Source organism: Neomonachus schauinslandi, chromosome 11, assembly GCF_002201575.2.
Source record: "Neomonachus schauinslandi chromosome 11, ASM220157v2, whole genome shotgun sequence".
Classification (NCBI taxonomy): Eukaryota; Metazoa; Chordata; class Mammalia; order Carnivora; family Phocidae; genus Neomonachus; species Neomonachus schauinslandi.
In genome coordinates, this window is record NC_058413.1 from 102,618,905 (window position 1) to 102,641,911 (window position 23,007).

The 23,007-nt window shown below is 46.2% G+C and overlaps 1 protein-coding gene across 2 annotated transcripts; it reads right to left on the bottom strand.

The window, feature by feature from the left end:
* Positions 1-4,236: 4,236 nt before the first annotated feature.
* LAYN (layilin) lies at positions 4,237-22,593 on the bottom strand. Of its 2 annotated transcripts, XM_044919550.1 has the most exons (8): positions 22,509-22,593; positions 21,844-21,867; positions 19,196-19,493; positions 13,409-13,566; positions 9,862-9,894; positions 9,155-9,238; positions 6,927-7,023; positions 4,237-4,870 (listed from the first exon to the last, which is right to left on the bottom strand). In XM_044919550.1, the coding sequence occupies exons 1-8, from the start codon at positions 22,591-22,593 to the stop codon at positions 4,507-4,509; spliced, it is 1,143 nt and encodes a 380-aa protein (XP_044775485.1). In that variant the 3' UTR covers positions 4,237-4,506. The 2 variants fall into 2 exon arrangements, with proteins under 2 accessions (XP_044775485.1, XP_021552292.1); XM_021696617.1 differs by lacking the exon at positions 21,844-21,867.
* Between the last annotated feature and the right edge of the window lie 414 nt (positions 22,594-23,007).

Sequence of the window (23,007 nt, forward strand, 5' to 3'; positions counted from 1 at the left end):
ACTGCTGGGACCACAAGCTTCTGATGGACCTGAAACTACTACTTAGGGGAGAGCTTGTCTGATGAAATTGGTAAGTACAACAAGCTACTTGGTTACAACCAACTTCTCCTAAAGGCCCTAGATAAAATACAACACAAGAACTCACAAATCGTGATACTGCAGAATGTTGGGTTTCAACCTGGAACTAAGGAATATTTCTGAACGGGTGCAGAAATGTTCCATTCCTCCAGCCCTGATCTTCACTGGGAAGTAACTAGAGCAGTTATGAAGTTGAATTTGGGGAAACATTTCTGAAATATCAGAAGGTTTTATTTTTTTATTTTTTAAAGATTTTATTTATTTATTTGAGACAGAGAGAATGAGAGACAGAGAGCATGAGAGGGAGGAGGGTCAGAGGGAGAAGCAGACTCCCCGCTGAGCAGGGAGCCCGAAGCGGGACTCGATCCCGGGACTCCAGGATCATGACCTGAGCCGAAGGCAGTCGCTTAACCAACTGAGCCACCCAGGTGCCCTGAAATATCAGAAGGTTTTAAAGCACAGGCCTAAATAAGATTATAGATCGTTGCAAGACCTAGTTATGTTTTTAGCCAAGGTGGCAATAAGATTCTAAAGGCAAAGGCAGAGGGTTATATAGTTAACAAGACTTAGCTCTTTTAATATTGAGAAGATTCAACTTTAATAGAAACAGTTTTTCTAGGCAGATGAAAGATAAAGAAAAACCTTTGTTTACAACTTAGACAAATAATCTAAGAAAACTCATTTCAACAGGGAGAAAAACCAAACTCCAGTCTTATATCCATGTACTTCTGATATTAAAACTCATGCATTCCAACAAGATGAATTTAAAAAAGCTTATGCAGTCTCTCTTTCCCTTCCTGTTATCTCCCATGTTGATATATGATGTTCTGATCAGAATCTCCATCAGGAATGAAGGGCTCTCAGCTGTAGGAATGCTGCCAACAGTCCTCAACTCTTAGAGGCCATCAGGAATTGCCTTGACTGAAGACAGCTGCCTTGCCAAGGTCATGCCTTCTTCCCAGCTGGTAACATCCAATGACTGTTATAAAAGTCCCAGGCCTCTTGCCCTCATTTAGGATGGTTCTGAAGGGTAATCCTACTGTGGGACGCCTCAGAGAATCACTTAAGGCTTCTGTTGATATTTTATCACTGCCTGAACATCTCTTATTTACCCTTCTCTTCCCCAAGCGTTGATCACTCCCAAATAAATTTTTTTTTTTAAGTACATACTAGTCTCCGTAATCTTCATCAGTCCTGACCATGCACAAAATTCCTTTCCAAAGATTCCCTTTTACAGCCTTCTACAACTTTCCTCTTTACATCCGAGTTTGTCCTAAGTGTTCCCTCTTTGAACAACCAGTATCCCTTTCCTTGCAAAGAGTTGTTTCCCTATTATTTCCAGTAGTCTTAATTACATTTATTAACATTATTTACATTTGTTCATTTGTTCTTAGATTACCCATAAATCTTCATTAGGCAAAGTACTAAGGGTTTTCTCTGAAACAAAAACAAATGGACAAACAAATTAGAAACAAACTCAAATACAAAGAACTGGAAAATACCATATGCTTTTTCTTTTCTGACAAATTTTGCAACAGAGAGAACATGAACCTGCCTGACTTCCAGTAAACACGGGTAGAAAAGAAACTCTACATCTAATGCTGACAACTCTAAAGACAGGTCCATTTTAATAAAACCAACAACCAGAAATTAGCTTTAATATCAAACATTTTCCCAGATCACATAAACTTGAAAAATGTTTGGGTTAGTTACCATTTTTCTGAGTTTTAGAATGCCCAATTATTACAAGTGTTCGCCTTTAAGCAAACTAAATGAAATTTAGCAATACCATCCAGAGATAGAGAAAACAGCTCACATTTACAACATACATGGACGCACATACAAATACACAAACAAGATGCAAACAAAATCTTAAAGGCCCAATTTCCAAATATCATCTTTTTACAAAACAAATCCATTGCAAGATGAGATTATAATTTATAGATCCATTAATTGGTCATTTTTCTTAGGAGTCTAACAAATATTGTGGCCAGTGTTGCAAAAAAAAAAAATTACCCAATTTTAGAGAATACAACCCAAAGGGCTGTATATGGGGATCACATGGTCATTTCCCATATCCCAATTAGAACACGGCTAGTTTTGTTCAAAGACACCAAAAGTTGCAACAACAAACAAACCAAATGAAGTCCCGGGTATCTCTGTGAGCATCGGTTCCTTCCCAAAAGCCAGAGCTTCACCGAATGAACCAAACAGAAGAAATAAGGTCAAGTGCGATTGCACATGAAGGACCCACCAAGAGACGTCCGTCCAAACCAAGCCCCCAAACTAGTTCTTTGCCACAGGAGTTGTATTTGGTGCCGAAGGTTGGCGGTACCCAGGTGGGGTGGGGCCCCTGTGATCGTCCCTGGGACCAAGAGCCTAGGCAGCCGCTTGGACGGTCACCAGACTTCCCTTACTGGCTGGGGGCTGAATGAACCATGAGCAAGGAGCTCCTAGCTGGTTCACCAACTTTGTACCCAAACCCAAGTTTGTGTGTCTGATGCACAGCTAAGATAATCACTGAGACATTGAGTAAGCAGTGAGGAAAGGGCTTATCTGAGAGGCGACCAGATGAAGAGGCCAACGGACAAGCCTCAACTCTACCTCCCCCCAGAGGAAAGTCAGTCAGGGAAAATTAAAGGCAAATAAAAGGGGCCTGGGTAAAAAGTTGCAGCTGTGCTTATTAGTCCCATTAACCCTTTGGTTACCAGCTTCTGTTTGTTATAAGCTTCCTTCTTCCTAGGCCAAAAGAATGCCTTTTAAACTAAAATAACCCACTGACCTCCCCGACTCAGGCAGGGTGTGAATGACGGGTGCTACAAACTTTTAGGCTGATATATATATACTACTCTACATCGATCTGAAGAATGAATTGTTCATGCATTCAACAAATATTGTCTGGTCTGTGCCAGGTGTGGTCTTGGGTGTAGGAGGTCCGATGCTGACAGGGCAGATAGGATCCCCACCCTGTTGGAGGTGCAGCCTCATAGGGGCCCAAGGAGGGCAGCACAGGAGGATTAAAGGAGATGATAGAGCCAGGACATCTGAAGCAAAATGGGAACTTCGATGTTTTGGAGCAACGACCCAATCCTTCAGACCATGGGGTCACTCTTTTTGCTTTAAATGTTGTAAGTCGGGGCACCTGGGTGGCTCAGTTGGTTAAGCGTCAGCCTTCAGCTCAGGTCATGATCTCAGGGTTCTGGGACCCAGCCCCACTCAGTGGGGAGCTGCTTCTCCCTCTCCCTCTGCTGCTCCCCCTGCTTGTACTCTCTGTCTCTGTCAAATAAATAAATAAAATCTTAAAAAAAAAATGTTGTAAGTCCACAAAATACACTTCCTGGAAGCAGGCGTAAGTGACGAGTTTGTCATCCACCCTGTTCTCTGCCCCAGTGGGGCGGGTAATTGGGCGGTGATTACAATCCACTGCACGTGGTACTGCTCTGACCCAGACCAGTTAACGCTGTGTAGTTCGGGGCTCCACACGAGAGGCAAAATGACAAACTATGAAGAAATAAGATATATGAGGAAAGCTTAAAATAACAAGACAGAAGGGCTTTGCTGGTGATATTAAATAAGAGCCCTCAGACCTTCAACGTGTAAACAACAGGTGTTAGGCCAAGAAACTTTTCTGTGGATGCGAGTCCAAAAGTATTTGAAATAGTTCCCTACAACAAAAAGGAAGAATCATTACCATTATCAGCAATATTGTGTCGATGCTTCAGTAGAACGAACACACAAGCAGAATAAAGAGCACTGGACATACAAATACGCCTGGAGGCCAAGACTTGGATTTCAGTTCCAGTTCGTAAAGTATTTCCAAGTTGGATATTTCCAAGTTTGGATGTGAGGAGAAAGAAAAAGAGGTCCCCTGAGGCCACATGCAGAGGAAGGGCTGTAGACACAGACAGACTAACATTCTGCTTCCTGCTTTTGATTTGATTTGATTCTTTGAAAAAAACAGATCTAAGAATTGCTGATGCACGGGCCCGCCCGATGCCAGAGGACGTGGGCTTTGCAAAGATTCTGTAATTTGTGTCTCTTTGTAATTATACGTGCTGCTGTACAGAGTAAGAAAAACAGAACCTAGAGGTGGGTTTCCCGAGTCCCACAGCCACAGCCTTATCCCTGCCAAGGAAAGTACGGTCCCTTGAAAGTCAGAAATAACCCATCAATTGATATTTATTTTCTACTACATACCTGACCGCGAGCAAGGTGCTTTCTCATAAGCTTGATCTGGGTGAGAAGCTGGGATAAGGGATATGGCCAAACTTAGGGATCCAACAGGGGCTAATGGAGATCACATGCTCACCCCACGACCTGATCTGAGCATTTTCATAGACATTCTGAGTCTTTTCCTCATAGAAAACAGGAGAAGCTGCCTCCTCTTTTCTTCCCCGTTCCCGTTTGTTCAAGCGTTTCTCATGTGTCCTAATAACCATAGATTTCATTTTCCACCCACCCAGACTCCTTGCTCCTCCCAGTTCGGTCCGGGGAGAACTCATAAATGTCATTGGTCACAAAGCCACTCTCCATGCTCGCCAGAGTCACGAATCCACTTTCGGAGGGGTTCACAGCTATGTTGTCATAGTCACAAGACATGTCATCGGGAGCGACTTCGCCCGAACACACTCGGAATGAAATGTTCTTCAGGTCTGGCCGGGTCTCAGCTAAATCGGCTTCACTTTGTTTTCGGATGATGTTGTAAACCTCTAGGTCTGGGCTGTCCCCGTGGTGAGGAGAGGGCCAGAGGGTGTGCTGCTCCTTTGTGCTGAGGTCTGGCTGCTCCCGTTTCCTAGGAGGAAAGAAAACTGGGGCTGAGTACTTTTGATGGGGGGGATTGAGAATATCCCCGTGTCTCCCACTCGGGCAGGAGGAAGTCATCCTGGGCAATCACTACACTGCACTTCTCACCTGTGGAAACATCTGGGTCAAGGCTCCGGGGTGAGGTAGGGTACCAAAACAGGAAAGTGATTGCCTATCTACCATTCACTGCTGCCCCAGCATAGAACAGAGGTAGTTGTCCTGGGATCCCCAGAGCTCCCAGAGCATCCATGGATAGAATTGGATGGGGAAAAAATATCACATTTTAAAAAAACTCATCTCCAAGTGAAAGTTAGCCTGTCCTTCCATTCTAAATGTAGGCAATAAATCAGAGTAGAATTAGTAATATCTTTGACTTGATCACCAACAGAATCACGGATATTTTCATATCACATCACAGTTATCATAGATGCCTTAAAATATTCTATACTCATCTCTACTTCAAAATTATGCTGATTATACCTACCACTAAATAAAGAAGCATTAATAAAGAAACACGTGTATTACTGAATCACATTCATGTTTTGGAAATATTTTGCTAAATTGTTATATCAGTACAATTGCTTCCCTTGCAATCCAATATATTTTATTTTATATATTTAGAGATATTGTTCTGAGAAGGGATCCAGAGGCTTTACCCAGCTGCTATAGAGGTCTGTAGCACAAGAAGGTTAAAAACCCTTGAGATAGACTCCAGCTTCAGAGTCACAATTCACAAATCCTGGTGAGGTGCTAAATAGACTACAAAATGAAAACAAACAAACAAACAAAAACAACAAAAAAAACCCGGCAGAGTAAGTAGTTGGGAAATATATTACTAATTTTTAAATTGAATTCTATTTTTAGATCAAAATTAATTAACTAATAAAAAGGATCATAGTAAGAGCTAACATTTTTGAGTGCTTACTATATGCCCATTCTGCATGAATTAACTGTTTTAATTCTTCTAATAATCCTATAAGGAAGATATTATTAAATGAAGCAGGTTCTACTGTTGACCCTTGAACAATGAGGGGATTACAGGTACCAAGCCCCTGTGCAGTTGAAAATCTGCATGTAACTTTGACCCCAAACTGAAGCATTCATAGCCTGCTGCTGACTGGAAGCCTAACACATATTTTGCATGTTATACATATTATATGCTGTATGTATCCTTACAATAAAGTAAGTGAGAGAAAAGAAAAAGTTATTAAGAAAGTCATAAAGAAGAGCAAAGACATTTACAGTCCTGTACTGTATTTATTGAAAAATACCCAAAACATGTATAAGTGGACCCACACAGTTCAAACCCATGTTGTTCCAGGGTCAACTGTGCATTGAAATCTTACTAATTCACCATAAAATGGTCACCAAAGAGAGTCGAATCTTAAACTGAAACTCAGTTTTCCTGTTGTAAAATGGGCAGACCAGCCTTCTTCTATGTATGGCATGATGCTGGGGAATAAAAAGGCAACTGAGAAGAGCTACGGGAACCTCAAAAATGGTGGCACACGATTCATAAATAGAGATGCTCTAGGCCACTTAGTGTAGCTATTTTGTAGCAATCTATAATTGTATATTCAATTAAAAGCAAAGTCAACTAAAAGGCTTCAGCTATTTCATTTTGAATAAAGGGATTCTGTTTCAGATGTTTGCCAGAAGGCTTTGGGACAGTCATTTTTCAATGGCTCACTATTTACTCCTTCACCCAACTAACAAACATTTTTGGAGAGAGAGCATACATTCACGAAGGCACTTTGCTGAGCGATGTGTGGCTACCAAGGAGGTGAATACCCGTTTCACCCCTCAAGTCATTTGAAACCTTTCACACACAAAAATTAAAGACTATAAGATCACTTTCTTAATCACAACTAAGCACAAATGCTTAGTACTTCTGAATGTCCGGAGGCCATCAGAGAATTTACTCTCAAATCTGCAATGGTAATTCTCTTGGACCGCTGTGGCTTTTCAGGAAGCAAACAGCGCAATGTCTAAGTCTCCAAGAGTCCAGAAGATACACAGGTTTACAAAATGAAGGTTTTACTTGCCTCCTTCTATAGATGCAAACCCAAAACACAACCGTGATGACCACAAGGAGAAGGACGGTGCTGGGGATCAGAATGTAAGCAAGATTCAAGGCAGCTTCTGGAAAAAAAACAAAGCAAAACGTGTTATTATCAGCATTAATGATGCTTTTATGAACTTCAGAACAGGCTTCAAAAAGCATAATCAACACAGAGCATTGCAAAGAGCATCTTCCCGGAAGGAGATACGTATAGAGTTAGCCGGTTAGCAAAGCCTTCTAGTTTCAGTGAGTGAGCATTTTCTACCTGTCCTATGACCCTAAGTAATAGAGGAAAGCAGTTTACATGTTGGAGTTTCTTACAATATCAGAAGGGCACTGTTTTAATCACATTTTTTTTCTCCAGAGGAAAGAGATTCTCTTTTCTTGCCTTGCTCTCCCTTAACAAAGGGGCTGCTTGGGCAGCGTTGATATCTTCGGCTCTATGGACAGAAATGGTAGTTCCCAAGGTGGGGTTGGGAAGAGAGAGGGAGGGAGAGGGAAGCAAGTCTCAGTGCTATTATTAGGAAAGAGAAGGTCACATGAAGCACATGAATCAGATTGTAACCTTCCCAACAAATCTGACTAAACCTAATTGGATCCAGTTGGGGCCAAGAGCAGTGACTGTGGAGGGCATTCAGAGGCCTGCTATCCTGACCTTTCCTGTCCTTTAAGACTGAGAACCAAGGAATTTTCTGTCATGGGCCTTTAGGAAGAATCAGGGACTGGCGACTGACCCCTGTCTTACTCCCACTGGTCCAAAGTTCCCAACCTTCTAGAAGCTGTTGCTTTGTTTTCCTGTGAGACTGCAAACCTGACAACCACACACACACACAAAAAGGGCCCAAAACAAAACCCACTTTAAATGCCACCATGATAACAATGAGCAATGAAAACGCCACACATCTCTACACAGCACTTTGTACTTTTTTCAAAGCATTTTCAACATGTTTTACCTGTTGTATAGTAAAAAAAATTTGACTGGCCTTTGTCCTCAGTTCCTGGAAGAGAGACTCTAAATCTTTGGAATTTCTTGGGTAATAGGAGTAACTCTGTTATTCATGAGTCCCTCAGACCACGTCAGAGTTTATGCCAATGAGATGTCACAGGAGGGGGATGGGTGGGGTCTCAGGATGGTTGAGGGGGGCCCTAGAGATTGAGTTCAATTATATGGCCAATGACCAAATCAATCATGCCTATGTAATAACACCTCCATAAAGTCTCTGCACACCAAAGTTCAATGGAGCTTTCTGGTTGGTGAACCAGATGTGCCAGGAGGGTGATTATGCATCCTGATATGGGACCTTCCTGGACCTTACCCAATCTATTTCCTCAGCTGGCTGCTCCTGATTTGGATCCTTTACAATAAAATGCAGTCCTAAGTATAGTGTTTTCCTGAATTCTGTGAGCCATTTTGTGAGTTATCAAAACTGAGAGGGTCGTGGGCATCCTCTGGATTTGTAGCCAGTTTATCAGAAGTGGGAGTGGCCTGGGGACCCCTGAACTTGTGACTGATGTCTGCAGGGAGGGCAGACTTGTGGGGGACGGAGCCCTTCACCTGTGGGATCTGCCCTAAGTTGGGGTGGCTGGTGTCAGAACTGAAATGCAGTATTACAATATCCTAGTTCATTTCAGGGGCACGGTGACGCTCTCAGACAGGTGAGAAATGCAGCATTACTTCCGTCACGCAAAAGAGGACACTACAGCACAGAGAAATGGTGTGCTTTTTTGATGGCCAGTGACACAAACCCAGATCTCCCTCTTAACATCCAAGGTGGGAGGTTCGAGGCTGAAATTCCATTAGCACTCCAATTTATCACCCCATTTTCTTTGATCCTTTATGATTTGAACTGTAAAATGTTTTTGCCCATCTCCTTTATCTTTTTCCACAAGTGAATATCAAGCACGGACATCATGCATTCTGCATCCTGCCTTCTGCTCCTGCAGGACCACACTCCCACCCCACAACTGCTGGGTATTGTACCCCCCCCCACATCCTCATGCAGGCATTTCACCTCCTGGCCAGTCTACTCTCCCCAGGCGCTTCCCTGACCAACCCCAGCACCGTAGGCACTTTCTGCAAAGTCTCAGATGCCCTGTCTAGTTTGTTTTTTAAGTAGCTGAGAAAAGAACAAAGTAGAAAATATAACCTTGGGTAATTTGTGATCAAGAGAGTCCCATCATCTATTTTCCCCAGGAGAGTTCTGTCCATACCGTCATTTCCTTTAAATGTCTCTCTGGCATCTTCTTTTCCCGTGTCTTCCGGAAGCATGGGTGTTGCTGGCCCTGTTCCTTCATCTGGAAACAGACACATGGACTTGAGAACCGGGGGAAGGCCTCACAATCCATAGTCTCTGAGGTCCCACCAGGTTGTAGGGGGGATGCCAAAAAGCAGTAGCAATTTGACTGAGGCCATTTATAAACATAGAAAAGTAAAGGGTTGAATTTGCTGGCCTACAGGTTTAATTGTCTTCATCTTCCTGGTGAGAGTTTTGCTGCCAAGAATCCTGTACTGAAACAGACAGCAGGTGGCTGGTGTCAAGGCATACAGAATTGCAGAAGTGCTAAAGGGCAGGGCCGATGACTCACTTCTAGGACCATAAATGAGCCACGTGGCTCACTTCTTGTCTCATTAGACTGAATTATTCCCTTCATACTGTCAATAATGACAAGTCACTTCCCAAACTGAATTTGTGGTTGTTGCTTTTCAGCTTTGGGAGAAATGGGCAATACCGGAGAGAGAGATTAATGAACTACTTGACAGGGCTGGGTGTGGCATACACCTCTCTAAATAGTCTGACTTCACACCAGCCCTCTTCCTGTTGGAAAATCTGGTCTAAAGAACAACACATGGTTCTAAACCCATGAAAGGGGCCTGGGAAACAGCCCAAATTAACCCAAATCTCAAACGATAGGCTTACCTCCAGGCTTTGTAGAAGGAGCTGTTGGTTTCTCTGTGGCAGAAAGAAACAAATATGAAAATAGTAACTAAATTTCCATGCCATCTGGATGAAATTGGCCAGATCATGGCATCCACTTATTTACTCATTCAGTCATCTGATAAACTTTATTTAGTGTTACTAGATGCCAAGATCTGGGTTAGTAAGTCAAAGAAATTTTGCAGCAAGACTAGCCTTCCCCCAGCTTTACCTGGGTATTTTTTTAAAAAGTATTTTAAAATTTTAGGGGCGCCTGAGTGGCTCAATTGGTTGATCGGCTGCCTTCAGCTCAGGTCATGATCCCGGAGTCCTGGGATCGAGCCCCACGTCGGGGTCCCTGCTCGGTGGGGATTCTGCTTCTCCCTCTCTCTCTGCCTGTTTGTGCTCTCTGTCTCTCTCTGTCAAAGAAATAAATAAAATCTTTAAAAAAAAGTATTTTAAAATTTTAAATGCGGGAATTTCCAAATATACACAAAAATAGAAAGAGTGGTAGAATGAACCCCCATGTACCATCACTCAGCTTCAACCCTTATCAACATATGGCTAATCTAGTTTCAAAAGTAATCCCTACCCCTTCCCAGCTACACTCAGGCCTGGATTATTTTAAAGCAATCAAAGACATTTTAACAATTCCCGCTGGGGATGTTTTAGAGAGTAACAAACACTGATCTCCCAGGAGTGGACGTGATTGTGGTTGGGGGCAGGGAAGCAGACCGCCGCGAGCCCCAAGGCAGACACTGGTGATCTAGAACCCAAGTCCTTTTAAATATCTCAAAGAGCCTCAGGAAAATCAGGCTGCACAAATAATCTACATTGAATGTTTTTACCTTAGGCTGGGAGTGTGTCCCCCTAAGGTACTGGTAGAAAATCTCTCATGCTCATCAGGTGCTCTGGGATTCATAGGGATGGGGTCCTTAAAGGGCATGATTTTGGAATTCACAGTCCTAAGGCCAGAATGCCAAGGCTATTCTGAAGCTTCTGAAGGAAACTTTTAATCCTCTTCCCATGAGAGAGAGAGAGAGAGAGAGTGTGTGTGTGTGTGTGTGCATGTGAACGCAAGTACACAAAAGTGATGCAAATCTATTTATTCATTTTTAAAAGCCCCACCTGTAGAGTGCCTTCTATATGATAGAAACATCATCATGTTCTAAGTGTTTTATAAAAACAAACACGATTTACCCTGCTAACAGCCTTATGAGGTAGTTGCTATTATTCTGGTGATTTTGTACGCCATGTATCCGAGGTACCAGGAGATTAAATAACTTGTCTAAATCTCACAGCTAGTGAGTAGCTGAGCTGGAATTTGAACCCAATAAATTCAAGTGACAATTAAAATTGTGAGGAGACAAAAACTGTGCTAGGTTGTGGTGATAAAAGAGCAAATGAGAACAGTTCCAGCTCTCTCTGGCTCTTAGACTCTACAGGATGGCCATAACATATGGAAATACAGGACAATATTAACAAATAGTAATTTTGTGATATTCCATTATATACGTAGTATATTCAATAACATGACATGACCTGTTCCTTTTCTTGTCCCTCCATGGTTCAATCCACTGTGCAAAAGTGCATTAAACACGGCACATTAATGCAGCATTTCCATTAGTCCCTGCAAAGCATCTGCGATACGTTGCCTCAGCTGATTTGTCTTTGATTTTCACTGAAGACATCTACGCCTTTAGCAGACCCTAGAAGTAAGCAAGGGTTCAGGTCTGGCTAGCATGCACCTACTCTATGTGGTCATGTTGTCAAGTCCAGTTTTAGACGTTATATATGCTATTATCTGGCATAATAGATGGTGGGCCATCCTGTTGGAACTGCACTGGATGACCCTCCCCCTCGCCCATCAAGTGCAGGGATTAACTGGTCAAACACATATGTCTTTAGACCTTACACCAGCCATGTAGTGAAAGGGACAAACTTATAAACAGGCAGTTAAAGTACTGTGTGTGTGAGGTGCTAAAATCCTCCTAGGAGGAAAACCTAACTTGCTTTTGAGGGGCCCCTGGAAGGTTTCCCAAAAGAATTTTTTTAACTTCTTATTTTGAAAAATTCCAGATTTATGAAAATTTGCTAAAAGAGTACGAAGAGTGCCCATATATCCTCACCCAAAGGTCACGATTTTATCAGATTTCATTTATTTATTCTGTCTCTCTCTCTATATATATATATTTATGTCTACGGATCTATATTTTTAATTATATCTATGTATATACCCACATATGTACGAAAAACACATACAGACACATGTGTAACTTTTTTTCTGAGAATAAGTTGCAGACATGGTTACTCTTTACTTCTAATTACTTCAGTATGTTTTTAAAAAGTTGGGGGGGGGGGCAGCCTCTTATGTAACCACAGTAGAGTGATCAGAACCAAGAAATCAACACTGATAGTCTATTACAGGTCTATCAGGGTCTAATCTACAGACCTTATTCAAATTCTGCCAATCGTCCTAATACTGCCCTTTATAGAAAATCATCATCATTGTCCAGGTTCAAATCCACAATCACCTGTTGCACTTAGCTGTGTTATGAGAAAAGCTGATGTTCAGCGTAAACCCCAAAGGTGAGAATGAGTTGTCTGAGAAAGGGTAGGAATATTCCAAGCACAGGGAACAGCAGTTAAGAGCTCTTGGGCAACTTCACAGAGCGCACAGGGTAAGGATGAAGGAGGGGGTGGGGAAAACACCTTGTAGCAGCAAAAATCACAGCAAAAACATAGTTAAATTCAAACAATTTTAGGACTACTTAGTCTTTAACTAGATATAACTACCAACTCATTCTATTCTGGCCAGGAAACGGTGCAGGACTTGGACCTATCAGGTGGCTTCGGGGATCTGAGAAACTTCAGGGACAGATCAAAATTCAATTCACTTCAAGTTTAGATCTAAGTCAGTTAGGAGGGAGGAGTTTGGGAACCCCCAGCAGAGTGAGACTGCAGGCTTGCAGCCAATTCAAAACACCTAACAGATCTAGAAGCAAATGCCAGTTGAATTTACAAGGCAGAGCTAGAGGGTGGTTTAAGCCTGCTCCTCAAGGTGATGCCAGTGAAATCAGGGTACTCCATCATCTACCTCCACTGGTCGTTATGCTGTCTCCTTAAAGCCCCGGAAGATCATGTCATGTGGCTGTTAGAAGACCCAGGAACAATGGCCATCTCCCTTTCAAATTTCTTCTTTTTTCTAAGTTCCTACAGTCAACCTCCCATGTGGAAAGAATAAGAACTTGTGATTGTCCACTTAGAGGGATTTTTGTTCCTCGTGCTTCTCATAATTCTCGCTTTGTCATACATAAATTAGACCCTTTCTTTTCTTCATCCCTTCTCTTGGCATCGGACACTCCCCTCCCTGGCTAGGAGTACTCCTCAGTGAGGAACTGTCACTGCATTCGCCAGTGTTTAACATGGCTAGCATTTGCAACAAGCTTTCTCAGAGACCATGTAACAAATTCTGGGAACTAGCAGCTGCTTATGAAGTAAGAGAGGAAGTTGAGAATTCAGCCATGTAACTTGGGAAGGGATTCATTACCATCGGAATATTTGCAAACGAAATTGTTCTTCATGTTGCATCGGTCATCATTCCACCGGAACGTGTAGGGGCCCCCGACGCCAGCAGGTGCGGACGGCTGATGGTACATGACCACGCAGACCTCGCTGCCACACGAAGGCTCATCCACATACCAGTTCCTGTAGGGAAGGGGTCAACAATGGAGACCACTGGAGGAGGAAACCCCAAGACTTCAAAACCTTTGTTTGCCCATCAAGTTCCGTTGAGCCACGAACTTAGGATTCTGCTTCAGAAGACAATACAGAGAGAGGCAGGAATTGGAGTCCTGCCAATAAGTGGAACCATGTGCTTTCTCATGTGGACATCGAGATCAATCATCTGACATTTACCACAACCTCTTTGTAGGGAGGAATATATTACCATATGATATCTGCAAAGTAATTATGAGAAAAAGCAGCTAGCAGGGCCAGTCTGGATGATCTTATTTCTTCCTTGCTTTTTGCTAACTGGCTTCTGTTTCTCTTTGTTTTAGAAATCAGATGCACTGAGAAGAGGCATGGCTTATCTCAGCCAGAGCTTGCCCTGCTCAAATCTCTCTGTGCTTTTCAACCGTCACAACTGCCTTTCTAGCCCCGGGAAGTAAATGGAAAATGCAAGCATCTGAGCAAGACTTTCCAGAATGTAGAAGCTGTCAAAGCAGGTGAGGGGGTGGGGACAAGAGCAGAAGGCCCACATAGTCTTTTTCAGTTTTTAAGTTGTTTCCACTTCCTCAGGCAGATGAGCCCTTCCTTCTGCCTCTGTGGCCAAACTTCTTGTCTTTGTCTTCCTTGCTCCTGGATGGGGTGCATTAGTAGCCTGAGCTCCACTATCCAGTGATACTTGGTATTAAATGGTGCTACCACCCAGTTGGATATAATGATGCCAGGGTAAGGCCTTGGAGTCCATAGAGGGTCTAAATGCTGTGAGCACTCACTGCACGCACTGACTCGAGGCTGGGCTTCATAGTCTGCGTGGTTACGGTTACCCACCTTAGCTGCTTCCTTCTGAGACCCAGATCTTGCCCTGATGCTCAGATTATTTAGCTGGGTCCTGCTGCTCTGCCTAGATCTTGTCAGAGCCCCTTCTTAGGAGGCAGCTGAGAGACAGGTCCCCTTGTAGCACCTCAGTATGGCTCTGCTTGGGTGCTGTGTTACCATCTACCAAAGAGAAGATCCTCTGCTGCACCCGCTGGGTTGAACTTGCCTGGACAATAACTGAACTTGCAACACTGCTTGGATGCTGTGCCTGGACAGCTGGGGGCCCTGACTTAGGCTGGGCTCTGACCCATTATTTACCTCCAGGCCATTTTCCAACCCAGGTGGTGGACCTCCTACCTTGACTTGCCTTGATCTCTTCCCCAATGACCTTATGGCTTTATGTTATTTCATTTCACAGATGATAGAATGGATGGAATCTTATGCCTGGCACCTAGTTCGTGGACTCAAGCCAGCTCTCAGGCTTGGAACTCACTGAGAGAAGAGGAGGCCAGGTTCTCAGGAGGAAGGACCCTGCAACGCCACAGTTGTGCACATGGTAATAATTTTTCCTGTTCTCCCAAAGGGACCTATGGCCACTTAGTAGAGTATCCATGCACTGGGGGAAGGGGAATATCCAAATATAATAAGAACTGTTGGGCACAGGATGCAAGGTGACATTGATATTCGAAGACTTGAAATGTCATCAAGGCTACCCATTAGAGCAGGGGCATATTGAGGCCAGGTAGTAAAGGGAGTTCTGCCCCAGGACCATCTCATGGTGGGACCCATCCAGTGGTCATTTCCCCAGTCCCCAGACACATGGCTTGAACAGCCATATTTGGTAGTTGGTATAGTCCCACATTGGTTCTTTAGCCTATGAGATAAGAGCTACAATAGTGGACTAGGTCGAGTGCAAGTTTCTGAAACTGCACTCTTCCCCACCCTCTCCAAAGTAATAAATAAAAAACCAGTATCTTATCCAGGGGAAGATGACAGAAAATACTACCACCCTTGAAGAGCTAGAGAATGCTGGGGGCGGGGTAGTCTCCATCATGTCTCTAGTTAGTTCACTGGTCTGGCTCCTGCAAAAACCGGGCAGATCGTGAAGGATGATACTAGAGTAGCATAAACACAGCTAAGTAGAAGTTACAGCTGCTGTGCCATGTGAGGTATCTTTGCTAGAGCAGGTTAACAGGCCCTTGGCTACTTAATGTGCAGATCCGGTGAACACAGTATTTTCCATCAGAATGAGAATCAGAAACAGTTTGCATTCATTTGGAATGGACAATATACATTTATGGTCTTGCCTCAGGCCTATACTAATTTTCAAACTCTCCGTCATAATGTGGTATGAGGAGACCTGGACTACCTAGACATCTTGCAGAAAATCACACTGGTCTGCTCTATTTCTGACATGCTATTGAACCAGGTAAGCTAAGTAAGACACTCATGCGTCCAGGGGTCAGAGATGTCAGTTTCTAGTGATCTAGGGAACGCCAGAACATCCCTTTCATATTAAAGGACAAATATTGCATCTTGAAGCATCTTACAGTGATGTGAAGAAGGATGCATAGCACCTAGTAGGCCTGTCTGGGTTCTAGAGGCAGCCTATTTCACACTTGGGGATGCTGCTCTGGCCCACATAGCAGTTGACATGAAGGACAGCCAGCTTTGAGTGAGGTCCAGAGCTAAAAAGGACCCTGAAGCAGGTTCTAGGCTGTGGTATAAGCAGATTTGCCAGTTGGGCCATATGATCTAGCAGATCCTATAAGTAGAGGTATCAGTGATGGGAAAAATAATGCCATAGAGAATTTGTGGCAAGCCCCAATGACGGAATCGCAATGTAGACCCCTAGGAGTCTACAGCAAGGTCATGTCATCTGTAGCTGAGAAATAATCACCTTTTGCAGCACAACTCCTGGCTTGCTACTAGGCAAGAAGCACCAAGAGACTGTGTGATCCAGCTTGCCCATCGTGAGTACGGTACTGTCAGACCCACCTGGTCCCCGGCTGGGCAGGCCCAGAAGCGATCCATTCTAAGATGGAAGAGGTAGATCCAGGACCAAAGAGCACTGGATGAGCAGGCAGAGCAAACCGCCATGGCATCTCCCACTGTCATTCCAAGGCCTCTCCCTCAGTTTACACCTATCCCTGCATAAGGGAATCAATCCCTTATGACTGGCTGACAGAGGCTGCCCGAGTTCGGTTCATGGACAGGTCAGCCAAGGATGGGAGTACAGCTCCACTGGACAGCAACTGCACTCTGACCGCACTCAGAGTTGGCCTTGAAAGATCAAGGGGTAAGAGGACATCTTCCCCAGGGCTGCAGCTTAGATGGTATGCCTAGTTAACTGCCTCGCATGGAACGAGAAGTTCCCGGAGGTTAGAATACATAAGGACTCCGGGGTAAAGCAAGAGCTTGGCCAGCTGATCAGGAGTCTAAAAGGAGAAAGAGAAGAAGATTGGGGATGGAGAACTCTTGGATAGAGTGATGTGATGTGAATAGATGTATGGGAACAGGCAGAAAGTATGAGGATCTATCACATGTTAAACCCACCAGAAGGCATCTAGCCTAGAAGAGGCACTGAAGGGCCAGGGAGACAAAACGACTCGGCCAGTGGATGGCAGCCAGCCTGCGGTCGGTCGCCCAGTGCTCGCAACAGATACGTAGTAGGGTAGCCGTGGTGGCAGGGAGGGAGCCCATGCATGAGCTCAACAGTATCCATTTCCACTCACCGAGGCTGATCTAGCTCCGGCCAAACATTTAACCTGCCAGCAACAGAGACCAAAGCTAAATCTCTGAAGGAACACCAACCTTAGGACACCGACCTGGCATTTGGTAGCAAGTTGACTACATTGGACTCCTGCCATTCTGAAAGGGGCAACGGTTCACCTTGACAGGAGTAGACACAGAGTCTGGGTATGGATTTGCCTTTCCCCTCTCAGGGCCTCAGGCGGCACCACTATCCATTATTGGATCTACTGGCACAGAACCCCAAACAACACCTCATCAGTCCAAGGGACCTACTTTATAGCAGAGGAGGTGTGGAGTAGGCTGGTCGCCAGGGCTTTACTAGTCATGTCACATGTTGCACCATCTGGAAGTTGCTAGCCTGACAGAATGATGGAAAAATTTGTTGACAACATAGCCGAAGAACTAGCTTAGAGGCAATACTTTGCAAGGAGGCAGCATTATCCTCCAAGACTCAGTGCACGCTTTGAATCAATGACCTTTGTATCATCCCGTGTCCCCAAGAGTAAGAATACTCTTGGGGTCCGGGAGCCACTGGGTGGAAACTGGGGTAGCCTGGCTTAACATCAATAGTAGTGACCCGCTTGGGGAATTTGTGCTTCTTGTCTCTGCAATGCTGGGCTCTGTAAGTTTTAGATGTCCCATTACCCAAAGGCAAAATACTTGCACCAGAAGGTATAGGAGAAGTCTTATTAAACTCTTGAGTGATGGCTGCCACTTGGGCACTCTGGGATCCTTGTGTCCAGAGACCAACAGGCAAGAAGAGCAGTGATTATCTTTGTAGGAGGTAACTGGCCCTAATCACAGGAGGAGGGAGCTATGCTGTCACCCATTTGGGGTAGGAAGAAATATGTTTGGCCTCCAGGTTATCTACTTGGGTTCCTGTGGGTCCTCACATACCCCATTTCGATGGTAAATGGAAAAGTGCAATCACTCCAGCCTGAGAAGTGCAAACTGGCTGGGACCTCATATTCCTCAGGGCTGAGGTCTGGGTGCTGCCACAAGGTCAGCCACTGAGGCTCCCTGAGCAGACAGTGAGGGGACTCTAGACTGAATAGTAGAGGAGGGAGGTCAGTGAGTATCAGCTGGGGCCCTGGGACAAGCTAGAGTGATGGGGAGTGAAGTTCATCCTACTAACTTTCCTTTTTAAAGTTTCTTCCAGGAAGAGAAGCCCATGAGAACCCTGGAGGGGCCACCCCTGGCACGTAGATGGAAGATGTGGATCTGATTAGCATAATGGGTAGACTCCAACAGATGCTGATCTGCTGTCTTCAAGGTAATGGGTAAAACACATATATTTTAATCTGCATTCTTCTGATTGATAATGAGTTTAAACTCTTTTTTTTTTATGTGAGCATTTACCAGTTAGATTTTCCATTTTTCAGCTGCTCAGGTCTTTTGCCTCTTTATCTTTCTAAGTTTATCGACTTACATAAGCTTTTAGTGTCTTAATGACTTAAACTCTTTATCGTAAAAAGATAATTTCCCCGTAATTTGTTACATTTTCCCAGTCTTATGTCTGCCTTTTAACTTTGATATCTTTTGATATTTGTCCATGTCACTGCAATTCTTAGGGAGGGACAATGGCAATGCCATGGTGCCAGGGTGGGGTGTGAAATGAGTGAGTCCTGATGCTGTGGGTTTAGGAGGGTCCTCCAAAATGTAGGCTTCCTTAAGTCCCCCTTTGGCCCATCCAGGCCCACTCCCTGTCTGAGTCGTAGCTCCACAGACCTTCAATCTCTCATTGGGGTTCTAATCCAAAAGGCTGTATAGCCAGAACCCCTGACTTCAAACATCACGTGCTGCTAAAACAATGCTTCTGGGCCACATCTACCTGGACAGAGCTCTTGGGTCATGAGGTGGGCACGGATCCAGGCTGATTGACCACCTTCACCTCCCTGCTTTGGCCAGTGCTATCCTCTCTGGGCTCTGCCTGGCTGGGCCTTCTCCTCTTACCCCCTGACCGGGTACTGTGGATTCAGCCTCCCTCCTTTTTGAGTCACGTCAAGTGAGCGAGCTGCTGCGGGTTCTCCACACTTACCTGAATGTTGCGGTGCTGCCATCCATCCACGCATAAAGGTCCTGGCAGGCTGTGCTATTGCTTTGCTTCTCCTCACGCCTCCTGAGCCCAATCCAGAAATCACCATCAGACGCCAAGAGGTTTTCAATGAACTTTTCTATCAGTCTCTGTTCATCCTCAGACTCAATGCTGACGAGCTGGCCCCCATCCCTCCTGCAGGCTGTGTTGGCTTCCTCAAAGTTCAGTCTTCGAGAAGCATCGTGGAAGTAAATGACTTTATAACAAGGCCTCTGTGTCCCTCCCCGGCAGACTGGCTGCCCTGGAGGAAAAAAAAAAAAAAAAAGCCAAACTATTTCAGTACTCCCCAAAGTATCCCAGGGCAGGGATGCTCGGTGGCATTGCCATGAAGCTACCCGCGGGCAGGAATCCTGATTACTCATCCGTGGACTGTATGATGTCATTTAGCTTCTCAGAGCATGTGAATACCCCTTCCGGCATTGGAGATGCAGTGCTTTAAACTCTGATGCCTGTATTGTGTAGGGACTCCATATTTTATTTGGGTTCCATTACAGGTCTTGAAAAGCAGACATTTTTGACTATCCTTTAAAAGAGAGGTAGCTGAAGATTTATGGTTCTGCTTAAAGCCACACACATATAACACTTGCACCTCATCAGGAAGTCTCAGGGAACAGTGTGGTTTATAGGCAGCTTTCTCTGTTTGGTGCTTCCTTCAGGTAAGAGACATGTTCTGAAGTTGGGGGTGGGCTCCTCCATCCTGGAACCCTCTGCCTGGATAGTAGGACTGAGATTTTGCCCAGGCTGTGGTGTAAGCAGAAGCTAAGAGCATCAGGTCTATGGGGTCTTCTGCTGTGATTGATCTTGCCTAAAGACACAGATAAGGTTTACTGAACTCTCACCATGGGGCATGAACTATGCTAAGGGCTTCTACATTTATATCTATATGTTCTCTCCTTGAACTCTCATAGTAATTCCCTGATGTAGCTCTTGCTTATGCCCCATTTTACAGAGGAGAAAACTGAGGCTCAGAGAAATTAAGTAATTTGGCTAAGGTCACATAGCTATCAGTGCTACTTTATAACAAGGCCTCTGTGTCCCTCCCCTGCACGTGGTTCTGATTACAGAGTCAAGCCCCTAACCGTTGAACTATGCTGCCCGTTCCCACTCCGCCTCAGTTTCAGGCTGCTTTGGGAGCTTACGTAACATGTCTTATCGGACTGGCACTGGAAGGGCTGAATACCATCTCAGTCAAATGGATGGGATTCTATTGAGGAGGGACAAACTGTTCACTGGTACATACCCCTCCCCCACCCAGCTGGCATCTGGGTGAAACCTCGCTGCGTGCAAACTCCGTTCCATCAACATGTATTGTGTATACACTCTGTGCCCGGCACTGTGCTAGGTGCTGGGAATACAGAAACCACAACGCCAGTTCCTAGCCTGCAGAAGCACAGAGCATATACTTCTGGACCCAAATGTACAAGCGAAAACCAAATTTCAACAATGGAAGTCCCCTGCAAGGCAAGAGCCAGATTGTGGGCTGTGGGTGTGAACTGCTGCCGCAGAGAAAGGGATGAAGGATTTTGGTTTGGGAACCTCTTCCCAGCCCTCAAGGAATGTTCTCGTTTTCCTAACTTGTTTTGCAGCCGTGCAGGGACCCAGAGAGCATTCATCATTCCCAACACTGGCCAGAATCCGGGGCAAAGGCTGCACACAGTTAACTGCATTTTCAGTGCTAAATGGGAACAGAGCGCATGCAGACAATCCAGGAGATTCCTGTGAAGTCTTGTTTCTACTGCTCCCTTTATCACTTTTGTAAGGAAATTCTCGATAAGCAACAAGTTAAAAGAGTTTTGTGTCTTCTCCCTTTCTCTGCTATTCTTCTGCTATTGCTAGAACTCTAACAGGACTGGCCCATCAGCAAATTAGGAGGCCTCAAAACGCAAGACATTTTCACTACAGCGTTGTTCCAGAGAGAAAGAGGGGCGCTGGCCAGGGAGGCTGTCGCTGGCATGCTGCCTGGGGAGAAGCCTGGGCCAGCCCTGCTATTGTGATTACTTCAAGGGGGATCCAAATGAGGCAGCAGAAGGAAAGTGAGCTCCAGGTACCTTCAGTCTGGCCATGGGCATAACATAAGGTGGAGCTGAATTTACTGGCAGTCCCCTTTTTTCTACTGTTGGTTTATCAAGGGAAAACATGACACCTTAAACGGGTTTCCTGTATGGTCCAGCCTGGCCACACATGGCAAGTCAGCGGGTGAGTGCCAGAGAGCGCCAGAGCTGGAAGGATGCCTGAGGCGCATCTGGTTCCCCTGCCTTCAGGAAGTGTCTTTCTCTTCTTATTTGCAGGAAGGGGAAGGGCGGGGGCTTCTGTTCCCCACGACCTAGGACAAAGCCCATGCAGCCCTAATCTGGGCAGCTTAATTCAGGTGCACCCCCCCCTTCTGCCGCCTCGCAGCCCACCCCATCCCAAAACACACTTTAGATCCTTTCCATCAGCTCTGAAAGCCGGGATAACGGAGTGGATGTTGTCATTCTCCGCCACCCCCTTGGCCAATCTGTCTGCGCCCCGAAGACCTGAGAAAGAGGCACGGACATCCTTTCCCCGACATGCAGAACAAATAGAAGAGGCGAGAAACAAGAGCACTGTACCTCCTCTGAGGTCCAAGTCCGAGGCTGCAGTGACACGACAGGAGGAAGGAAGCGGAGAGTCATTCCCCTGAGTCAGGCGGGGCTTGTCCCGAGCTAACTAGGCTTCTTTCTCGATCTCTAAGCGCTCTGGTTCCAGAGCTGGATCCCGCCATCCTCCCCCCAGAAGAGACCGGGAGTAACAGGCTGCGTTCCCACCGCACAGCCGATCCAGAACCCCCGCTGTACCCGCGGTCTCCGGGAACAGGAGACCTCCCCCGTGGGCTGGAGGAGAGTTGGTGAGCCTGCCCCTGCGCCGGGGTCCAGGCAACTGTTGCGCCGCATTCAGCGGGGCGGGCCGAGGTGGGCGCCTCCTGGGGCGGATTTGCCCACTGCCTCACCTAGCCTACGCCCCCCAACGCCCGGAACTCTGGGGAGGGGACAGACTTTGAGTGTTCCAGGATCGGCAGCGACCCGCGCTGCCGTTAGCCGCGGGGCGACGGACCCCTACAAGCAGGGGGCGCAGGAGGGCTGGGTCCACTAGCCGAGACGAGGACGCCCCTCGCCTCTGCAGGGGGCCAGAGAAGAGGTGCGGCGGCCTTGACGACGGCCCGCAGCAGCTGGGGTGCGGTGGGTGCATCTGCGGAGCCCGACCGGGAACCAGCCCCCGCCCCAGCACGCGCACTCACCGCTTAGCAGGCGACCGGTGGCACCCCGGGGCCCCGCCAGTAGCGCGGCCAACAGCATGGCCTGCAGCGCGAGTCCCGGCTGCATGGCCCCGGCTCGGGTGCGCCCTCGGACACCGCGGCGCCACGGCGGTGGAGCGGACCGACCCGTAGCGGCGTGCACAGCAAATGCAAAGGCGGCAGCCGCATCTCCCGAGGACCAACGGACGGGGCACCCGGTGGAGGCGGGGAGGGCGCGGAGCCAGCGCGCCGTCCTCCGCCCCCCTGGGACGTCACGGAGGGGAGGGCAGCCCCGCCGCTGGCCCGCCCCCGATGGCCTCCTCCGGCGGCCTCGGCGCCACAGACCTGGCCCGCCCGAGGGGAGCGAGCAGAGGAGGGGCGCCAGCTCCCTGCCCGCCCCCCTCCCGTCCCCGCCTCCTCCGAGCCTCCCGCGGAGATCCTGCGTTTGCCCAGGGCGCGGGGCCCAGTAATATCCCAGTCGGCTTCTCTGAACTCTGATGAA